This window comes from Chrysochloris asiatica, unplaced genomic scaffold (genome assembly GCF_000296735.1).
Source record: "Chrysochloris asiatica unplaced genomic scaffold, ChrAsi1.0 scaffold00016, whole genome shotgun sequence".
Classification (NCBI taxonomy): domain Eukaryota; kingdom Metazoa; phylum Chordata; class Mammalia; order Afrosoricida; family Chrysochloridae; genus Chrysochloris; species Chrysochloris asiatica.
The window spans coordinates 15282770-15293446 of NW_006408534.1; the positions used below are offsets into that span (position 1 = coordinate 15282770).

General features: G+C 41.8%; 1 protein-coding gene across 1 annotated transcript in view; it reads left to right on the forward strand.

The window, feature by feature from the left end:
- DTNB (dystrobrevin, beta) overlaps positions 1-10344 on the forward strand; it is a 392167-nt gene extending 381823 nt beyond the window's left edge. Inside the window, exons 16-19 of the mRNA XM_006835297.1 lie at positions 5642-5801; positions 6625-6719; positions 9129-9135; positions 10244-10344. Coding sequence (XP_006835360.1) covers positions 5642-5801; positions 6625-6719; positions 9129-9135; positions 10244-10344 — 363 coding nt within the window. The remainder of the gene's footprint in view (positions 1-5641; positions 5802-6624; positions 6720-9128; positions 9136-10243) is intronic.
- The last annotated feature ends 333 nt before the right edge of the window (positions 10345-10677 follow it).

Here is a 10677-nt window from a genome sequence, read left to right on the forward strand (position 1 = left end):
TGAGCCTTCCAACCTTCTAAGTATTCCTTTATATGTGGTTCAGAGTTCTGGGACCATCCCCTGAGCCTGCTTGGTCGGGTATTCTGTGTTGTTGTTGGCGGAGCTCTGTACTACACGTCCACCAGATCCGCCATCTTGTTTGTTCTCCCTATCTACTCTGTGTGGAGGGAGTAGGAATAATTCTTGGAGCACGGATCTGTTTCCTCTTTTGAGCTACTGCATTTATAGGTGGAGGTCCAGTTTATCAAATTGTATCAGATGACGCTTTTTTCCTCTTCTTTCTTCTTCAGGTTGAGCTCTGTTCATCCCATCATTGGAGCCGTGGCAAGTGGGTATCAGCTGTAGGTGTGGGTGTTACTGCATCTGTCCGCCCTCTTCTTATCAGTTGGTCACTCTTATCCTCTGTGGATGTGTCACTGACTCTGAGTCCATGAGTCCCCAGGTCTTGCCTTACTGCTGGCCGACCAGGTCTCCACGCAGGCTCACCATAGTCTTCCTCCAATCTTGATGTTGCATTCTTCTTCATATCAGTCCAGTTTTTCTTTTTCAGATTATTTGCTCACTGGATAAGTATAGTGAAAGAATACAACTGTGGTGCACACTTTTCCTAATTTTAAACCTTTAAGTGTTCCCTTGTTCTCTTTGAACAATTGCTTCTTGGTCTATACAGGTTCCTCATGAGCACAACTAAGTGTTCCAGGATTACTCCTTCTCTGCAATGTTGTCCATAGCTTGTCATGATCTGCAGAATTGAAAGCCTTTGCATAGTCAATAAAGCACAGGTAAACATCTTTCTGGACTCCTGGTACGGCACTGTAGATCAACACTGGACTGTGAAATACAAAATGAGCAGTTCAAACCCACCAGCTCTTCCTTGGAAATCATATACAAGGACACTATGAGTTGCAACTGATTCAGTGGCAGTTAACAACAACAACAAATATCTTTCTGGTCATCTCTGCCTTTAGCCAAGATCAATCAGATGTCAGCAGAGATGTCCTTCATTCCATGTCCTTGTCTGAATCGACTTGAACCTCTGACAGTTCCCTGTCAATGTACTACTATTGCAGCTGTTTGTGAATTATCTTTAGCAAAATTTTACTTGCATGTGGTTTTAATGATATTGTCCATTGCTTTCCGCATCTTTTGGGTGACCTCTCTTTGAAATGGGCACAAATACAGATCTCTTCCAAGTCAGTTGGCCAGGTAGCTGCCTTCCAAATTTCTTGGCATAGATGAGTGACTATTTCCAGTGTTGCATTAGTTTGTTGAAAGATTTCTATTTGTATTCCATCTATTCCCAGTGCCTTGTTCTTTGCTAATGCCTTCAATGCACCTTGGATTTCTTCCTTCAGTGTCATTGGCTCTTGATCATATGCTACCTCTTGAAATGGTTGAACATTGGCCCTTTGGGGGGTGGGGTGTACAGTGACTCTGTGTATTCCTTTCCGCTTCTTCTTTTTTTTTTTTTCACTTTGTCAAAATTTATTTAAAAGCTTGAAAATACTCAGACTGATCAGATTGTTACTACTATAATTTCATATAATGTGTAACAAAAGTTTTTAAAATGTAAATATAATACTAGTACCTAACCTCTGAATAGTACATTAAGATTTTCAGAAGCAATGGCTACATAATGAAACGCAAGGTGAAAATACAGTGTAGAACGTTCACTTATGAGGACACAGTGAGCAGCAAATCCTTCAAGTAAAATAAACACAAACTTGTTTTTACATATTACGTTTGATTTTAGCTTTACTCCATAAACTCATTGATATTTGAGACATCTTTGTTTCAAGTATTGAATTTCTAATACTAAATTATATCTTCTAAAAATGCTTAATAGAAAAATCCATAAATTGCTCTGCTTACCACAAATTCATACATCAAAAGCAAAGCACAGTTCAACTAAATGTATCCATGCTTCCCCATAGTCTAACTTGTGTTAAGACACTTTCTATATACTTTATAAACATTTGTATTAAAGTCAGTTCTAAGTCATTAATGCTGATGTAGTGAAAACAGATTGATGACTTACTTGTCACCTTTAAAACTGCCTTCTATATACTGTATCTGTCACCCTGCTACCCCAAAATCTGGTGATAAAGTGAACGATGATGTATTATACTATATTAAGAGCCTAAAACAATCTTTAACCTTAATTCCCTAAAGCTTTTAAAAGATTTTCAATATTCTGCCAATATAAACAAGACTCAAGTAGCCAAAAAATTAGACAGTTAGGAGGAAAAATATATATGATGATGACTGTTTAACTAAAATTTTATTATTTATGTCTTTTCCTCATGCTACAAGTACAATTTATACTGGCATGATATTGCATTGTTACAATTGTGTATGCTTGGTGTTTAGAATTGCACAGCCCCTTACACTGAAACTAAACTAAATCTCCTTTATTTTTCATATTTTAACTGACTCTTAAGTCATTTCCTGAGCAGGAAGGGGATTACCATTTTAAGAAACAGGTATATTTAAATGCATTGCTGTGTTCATTTAACTCTTGAGAAACCTAAAGATGAGGCTCCCCCCACCCCATTCAAAATGCTATACAGACCTGAATGGCCGTCAGTGTTCATGCCGTGAAAGGACCAGCTGTCACAAACTCAGTCTCTTGTGAATATACAGTTGTAAGATATTCCAAATTGACAAAAATGAATGCTGATAGCAACTTAAGGAAGAAAAGATCAAGAAAAATGTTGATGAATACCTACTTTTCAAAAGGAGAGGTGTTGTCCAACACAAAAAGAAGACTATAGATCCAAGAAACATTCATTTTTCTTTGAAGTAAACCAATCAACATGAAAGGAGCAGGAAGTCAAGAGCCCTTAGAATTGAGATAGGCTTATAAGAAAAATGTTGGACTATTTTACCATGAGAATTATCTTTATCTCAAACTAGTGACTTGTCTTTGTATCCATACTTTGTTGTTAGGTCTGTCAAGTAGGTTCTAATTCATAGCACCTGTATAGGGTTTCCAAGGAGCGCCTGGTAAGCTTGATCCCCTAACCTTTTGGTTCAAACTGACCTTGCTGTCTGGTGCATCCATGGCAGCACCATACCAGGGCTCTCTGACACCAGGATTCTTATCTCAAGCTAGTGATTGGTCTTTGCATCCATACTTTATACACATTTATTTTCATCATAAGAACATAAGGCCTTTCTTAGTGGTACACTTTGAAAAGATTTGAGTTTTCATTAACATAATAAAGAATCTTGATGTTTTTAAAAAATGAATCTGTTTAGTACTGTGTGGCATGATGGGTTTAAACAGTTGAAGCATAATAGAGTATCAGCATTGTATTATTTAATTCACAGCTGTAGGAAAATGTTTGATTTTTTAAAATATATCTCGGGCGATTCTGCATAGTTATGAACAGTGAAATACTAGGAAGCAGTGAGTGAATAAATGAGATGCTTTTCAGCAGTGGTCACTCAGTATTTTGCTTTTAGGAACCTAGAAGAAACTGTCATCTTTTAGGAACCTAGAAGAAGCTGTCATCTTTGAGCTTCAAATGTTCTGATAAATCTAGTCATTTCTTAGCTTCCTCGATATCACCTTGAATGGCTGAAATAAGTGACTTTAAATGAATCGAAGTTCTTTTCTGCTCTCAGGTTGCTAATGATGGCCACGTGATAGACTTTTGCAAGACCAGTGACTTATTTCAATAACATAAATGGCAACTGTATACCTGGATCACTCCAGACAGAATACACAAGAATCAAATTGATTACATCTGTGAGAAGAAACTGTGCAAAAGCTCCATAGTATTAGCCAAAAACAGGCCAGGGGCAGACTGTAGTACAGACCATCCCTTGCTCTTAGGCAAGTTCAGACTGAAGCTGAAGAAAATTAAAATAAGTCCATGAGAGCCAAAAATATGACTTTGAATATATCCCACCTGAATTTAGAGACCATCTCAAGAACAGATTTGATGCATTAGACACCAAAGCTGAAGACCCAAATTTGATGGTGTCAACAACATTACAGAAAGCCAGAGGTCATTGAAAAAACAGGAAAGAAAGAAAAGACCAAAGTGGATATAAGAATAAATGCTAAAACTTGTTCTTGAGCATATAGAAGCTAAAGCAGTTGGAAGAAATGAGGAAGTAAAAAGAGCTGAACAAAAAATGTTAAAGGACAGCTCAAGAAGGCAAAGTCAAGTATAATGAAATGTGCAAAGACCTGGAGTTAGAAAACCAAAAGGGAACAACATACTCAATATTTCTCACAAAGAACTGAAGGAAAAAATCAAACCTCGCATTGTTAATATTGAGGGATTCTATGAGCAAAATGTTGAGCTGCCCTTTGAAAGTTTCTGTTTAACTCTTTTATTTCCTCATTTCTTCCACCTGCTTTAGTGCTAGAGGTACTCACTCGTCGTTGCAAAGAAATTTGGAAGACAGCTACCTGGCCAACCGATTGGAAAAGATACACATTTGTAACACTTCCCAAAAAAAGTGACTCAACAGAATGCAGAAATCATCAAACAGTATCATTAATATCATCACATGCAAGTAAAATTTTACTGAAGATATTTTTTTAAATGATTATAGTAATACATGGACAGGGAATTGCCAGAAATTCAAACTGTATTCAGGAGAAGGTGTGGAATTGCCAGAAATTCAAACTGTATTCAGGAGAAGGTGTGGAATGAGGAGTGTCATTGCTGATGTTCAATGGATCTTGTCTGAAAGCAGACAATAGCAGAAAGATGTTTACTTGTGCTTTATTAACTATGCAACAGCATTTTGACTGTGTGGATCATAACAAACCATGAATAACATTGCAAAGAATGGGTATTCCAGAACATTTAATTGTGCTCATAAGGAACCTGTTAGAGGCAGTCATTAGAACAGATCAAGGAGATGCTTAATGGTTTCAAACTAGAAAGGTGCGCATCAAGGTTGTATTCTTTCACCATACTTACTCAGTCTGTATGCCAAGCACGTAATCGGAGAAGCAGGATTATATTAAGAACATCTAGTCCGTGGAGAAGGACATAATGCTTGGTAAAGCAGAAGGTCAGAGAAAAAGAGGAAGACTCTGGATGAGATGGATTGACACAGTGGCTACAACAATGGGCTCAAATGTAGCAGTGATCGTGAGGATGGCCCAGGACCAAGCGGTGTTTCCTTCTGTTGTACACAGGGTTACGATGAGTCAGAACTAGCTGGACAGCACCTAACAACTCAGAGGTTATTGTGAGGATCAAATGGGATTGTGCACATGAATGCTTGCAAACACAAATGAAAGATGTACATATATTATTTCCTAACTGTGTGGTCCCCACCTCCCCCCAAGTCCTCTTAGGTCCACAATCCAGCTACTCTTCTGTTTACCTGAAAGCTCTCCATCTCTCTGTGCTGTCTTCTCATTTCACTTTTCATCTTCAATCTATTCTTACCATATCCTCTTTCCCTCTGTTCCTTCTCTCACCCTCTTGCCCTTCCCGTATCTTTTTTTCCTTTCTCCAGCCTGACTCCTTCTTTTCAAATATGACCGTGCATTGTACCACTGAGAAGCTCCATTGGCTGGTCCAAATTTACTGAGAAAAAGGACTTTCCCCTACTTCAAAGAGGCAAAGTACCTTGAAATAACATATTTTCTCTCTGACTCTCCCAGGCTCAGGCCACAGGATCACCACACACATCACCCACTCACGGAGGTGGCCGCCCAATGCCCATGCCTGTACGCTCCACATCCGCTGGCTCCACCCCCACGCACTGCCCCCAGGACTCCCTGAGCGGGGTTGGGGGAGATGTGCAAGAGGCCTTCGCACAAGGTGAGTTTCTGGTGGAGAGTCGACCGGTGAGCTGCAGGGCATTAGAAACATGAGCAGGATTCCTGGAGAGATTTTTCCAGATTCTTTTTGTGTGCATGCTCTTAGCTTTAAACAATTCGATTTTCATAATCAGTGAAAATAAACCAAGTGCTAATCCCTTCTCATAATATGGGCTGCTCTTCCATGAAAGGTCTGCAGATGTCTGTGTATGAAGAAGGAGCCTCCTGGGGTCTGTAATCTTTTTACCAAGTTGTAGGAATTGCTTAGTCCTTTTGGGTTTGCCTCTTCCAGAGGAATAATTCTCAGTGTCATGTGCCTAGCCGGTAAGGCCTTTGGGAACAGGCAAAAGAAAGAGTGGTGCTCTAAATAGGATCTTGCTTAAGGCACATGGCATGGCGGCAGTCATCTGGAGAGCTAGTGACCAGCAAGATTATGTATCTGAGTGGGAAGAACCAAGTGGTTCAGAACAAAGTCTTTTTGGGTGGGGAAACAAGTAGGTGTGAGGTGGTAGTGTTAGAGAGTATAGTCCTGTATATGGCTGAGAGAGAGTTTGCCATAGTGCTTTGAAGCCCAGCTTTTCTTACCATATGGGAGCTAAGAAGCATGGAAATGGTAGGAACCTGCTCTTTAGAGGGAGGGAAAGCAAAGGACTTGGGTACCTCATGCCCCTGATGGCCTAGGGATGGATGGAGCGGCCTGGCCCCATTTCTCTCAGGTAGTCAGCACTTGTGTCCAGGGGCCTGGCAGAACTGAGGCTTTGACTCGCATGTCTCCTCTCCATGCTCACCCACCCTGCCATTGCCATCTGCTCTACCTTCTTCAGGTACAAGAAGAAACCTCCGCAATGACCTACTGGTGGCAGCTGACTCCATCACCAATACCATGTCATCCCTGGTGAAGGAGCTCCATTCAGGTGAAGCACAAACTCCCACCCAGCCTCGCTTCATGCCCTCTGTACCCACACTCTGCTCCTTGCCTTCCAATGCTGGCAAAGCTACACTCCTCATTTTGCCACCAGGTCTCTTTGTCTTCTAGGAACATGCCGGCTGTCTTCACCCAGAGATCCTCTCTTCCACAAGTGGCCATAGAGAGAACATTATGCATTAGGTTAATCTTAAGAATATGTGTTGTGTTGCAAATACCATTGAGATCTTTAAGTACAGTAAGGCCTCTCCTCAGATAATTTGTCTTCCATCTGTGCTCCATCCACAGCTGCTCTTTCCTAGGCCTGACCAACCGTCTCATTCTGAAGCTTTCCTGGATGTCTGGAACCGAATTGGCCACAAAAGCTCCTGGACTTTCTCCAAGCTGCCTTTCTGCTTTCTCCTACTTGATTTGATTTTGAAACCCTATCCCTTCCTTTGTCCATGACCAGGCTCTGATTTCACTCAAGGTTCATGACCTAAGTCTTCTGCTTCTGATCTGACTTCTGTTGCAGTCTCTCCTTCACTACCTCACAGTGATTTCCTAGAAACCTCTACCTCATGGCATGCTTTCTTCTAATATATAACCCAGGAGAGAGAGTGCGCAGATAAAAAGCTGTTCGCATTTCATCGAATCTCCAAGAATCCCCATGATTCCTTCGGTTATGAAGCTGCTGGCTAGTCATTTTTTTCACAGTGGTAGGGTTTCTGTTCACCTAGTATGTTGTTGTCGTTGAAGGCCATTAAGTCAATTCCGACTCATAGCGACCCTGCCCAGGGTTTGAACTGCCTTTCTTGTATTTAGCAGTCCATTGCTTATCCTACAGATCCACACCAGGACTCCTAATATAGTGCTTTTAAATACACTGAAGTAGCCTGACAAGGTTATTAAATAAAAATGCATAGTCGAGAAAGCATACACCTTCAGTTGTTGTCATAGGACCAGACCAAGGCTGATCCACAGCTTCTTTCTCAGATCACCTGTTTCCTTTAGCAGAAAATAAGTATGTGACCCAGGTGGTTTTACCAATGCTATGAGGCTAAGATACTGATTCTCCAGGAGCTCCAAGTCCCAGTCTCCCTTTTCTGGTACTGTTTCTTAACCCCTCAGGAGCACTGCACATCAACTGAAGAGGTGATTGCCTTTGGAGATGACTTCACAAGTGATTTAAAGGGCACTTAATAAATGAGGGGGTTTCAAAAATTTTGTGGAAAAATTTCATTATCTTGCCATTAAAAATTCCACAAACTTTTGACACACCACCACCACCTCCCCCACTTGCATCTCCTCACAGTTACCAGAAATCCCACTTTCAGAAAGTGCTTCTTAAGGGGTTCCAAACCATGGAAATTCACTACACATGTAACTCATGAACTTTTTACCTCATGATGAGAGGTACTTGGACCTCACTCACTAAACATAAAGCATATAGAGATCAAATAGCTTCACAAAAATTAAAAGTTTACAGGGAAACTTAGCAATCCTCATATTTGAAAAGGATGTTTTTAACAAAATTAAATAATATAATGTAGAATGTGCCTTGTTGTTGTTTAGTTGGTTCAGACCCTGTATAGGGTTTCTGAAGAGCAGGTGGTGGGTTTAAACTGCCCACCTTGTGGTTAGCAGTTCAGTGCTTATCCTAAAGTGCCATACCAGGACTCTGAAGGTTCCCTGTTGTTGTCGTTATGTGCCGTGGAGTTGGTTCCAACTCATAGAAACCCTATACAGGGTTTCCGAGGCTGTAAATCTTTACAGGAGCAGAAAGCCTCATCTTTCTTCCGTGGAACAGCTGGTAGTTTCGAACTGTTGACCTTGCAGTTCGCAGCCCGATTCATAACCACTACACTACCAGAGCTACCTTGTTGTTGTTAAGTGCCGTCAAGTCAGTGCTGACCCATAGCGACGCTGTACAGGGTTTCCAAGGCTGTAAATCTTTATGGGAGCAGAACGCCTCATCTTTCTCCCGCAGAGCAGCTGGTACTTTCGAACTGCTGACCTTAAGGTTCACAGACCGATTTGTAACCACTACGCTACCAGAGCTCCTTAGAGGTCACTAAAAACGTAGTGAATGGTATCAGAGAAGGGATTAACTAAAGTCACACAGCTCAAAAGGGCAAAGCTAGTCTTAGAACTCAGGTCTTACGAGCATTAAACCAATATTCTTACCACCACACTACCCTTACTTACTCAGCCCTTCTCACTGATGTGCCTCTCCCCCAAGTGCTGTAGATAATGTGGACCAACTCCACGTGTGGCACACTGGCCCTAAAAAAATGCAAAAGTATCCTTCCTTTATACATCAGCACAGGAGCTGGTCTAACACCAACAGTTTTACTGTCGCTGTGAATAATGAGTTTCATTAGGATGAAATTCGGTTTTCTTTAAGATTAGATTTTCATGCAGGGTGGCTGTTACATATAGTATGATCTCCTGACCTGTTTTTGAAATACTTTCACAAATAATAGAATCCTAGAATTGGAAATGAACTTATAAGCCATTTAATCCAACTTGCCACCCCATATAAAAGTCCTGTGTGTGAATATTTCCAGTGACCTAATTCATGACCAGCTCAAGTCATTGGAAAGTTCTTTCTCAATGGGGAGCCAAAATCTGTCTTTCTGTACCCATTTTATCCTAGTTCTAACTTGTAAAGCTACCCCGAATGAGTTCAGTCTTTCTTCTTCATGTTAACTCTTCAAATATGTGATGGCAGGTTTACAGTCTTGGAAACCCTATGGAACAGTTCTGCTCTGTCCTATAGCATCCTTGTGACTTGGAGTTGACTCTGTGGCAGTGGTTAACCTTGTCCTTAAGTCTTCTTCTTTAGGCAAACTGTACCCAATTCCTTCAACCTCCCTAACTGGCCTGATTCTCAGACATGTTGCCATCATGGTTGACCACACCGGAATGTGACCCAGCTTCTCAAAGCAAGCATGGAGGACTGCGCACACTTTCCTACATGTCGTGGCGTCCTCTCCCCTGAGCAGAAGCCTGTGGGAGCTGTTGGGGATGGCAGTCACTCCTTTTGCACACACCACATTGTGCTGTTGAGTCGTTTGACACTAGTTGTCAGCTAGATGCTGACAGAGCCAGAGCTAACCTCGATGGTCCCCACTCGGCACTGCTACAGCTGCTTTCCTGAATCTGAAAGCCGGACATTAGCTATGTCCCCAGTGAATGGTGTTGCCTTAGGGAAAATAGGTCTAGCGTAGAGGTAGCTGGTACCCTCCCTTCCCCGATCACCTGGGGGAGCTAGCGGCAGAGCCAGCAGCAGGGTGGGCGCCATCAGATTTCTCTGCCTCTGAGAGGCTCAGGATGAATGGGCAGCTCTTATGACACAGTGCTGGGGCTTGGCTACATACGGTGCAGAATAGGGGGGTGTAGGTACCCTGGAGGCCTGCAGTCCTGAGCCTTCAGCTAGGGTTTGGTCACAAGCCTCATGAGTGATTCCCTTCACCCTCTTCCTGTGCTTGTGCTGTGCTGAAGGATCATTGGCCTCGTTGGCCTTGTTTTCACAGCAGAGGAAGAAGAGGAGAAGATGCAGAATGGGAAAGACCGAGGTAAAGGCAGCACAGTAGGACCCCTAATTTTTATGGAGAGCCAAAGCTGTAGCCCATGAATGAAACGACCCTCTCCCCTTTGTGTCTGCTTTGCTTCCCTCTGCCACCTTTTCCCAAAACTTTCAGACACTCCACAGCTCCTTCTACCTACTTTCCGAACTGTAGCTCAGGCTTTACTCTAGAGGTAGTAATGCCAATTGATTGGTCAAAGCTTCCTGGTTTCCAGCTATACTGTGATAGATGGTTGGGATACAGGAAGTAGATACCAGTAAAAGCACAAAACTTGACCTTTGCCTCATAAAGTTTATAAATCGGCTTTGGAAAGGAAAACTAAAGTATGTAAAATAAATAAGAGGTAAAAATAAGTGGCAAAAAAGAATTGCTTCTCAAAC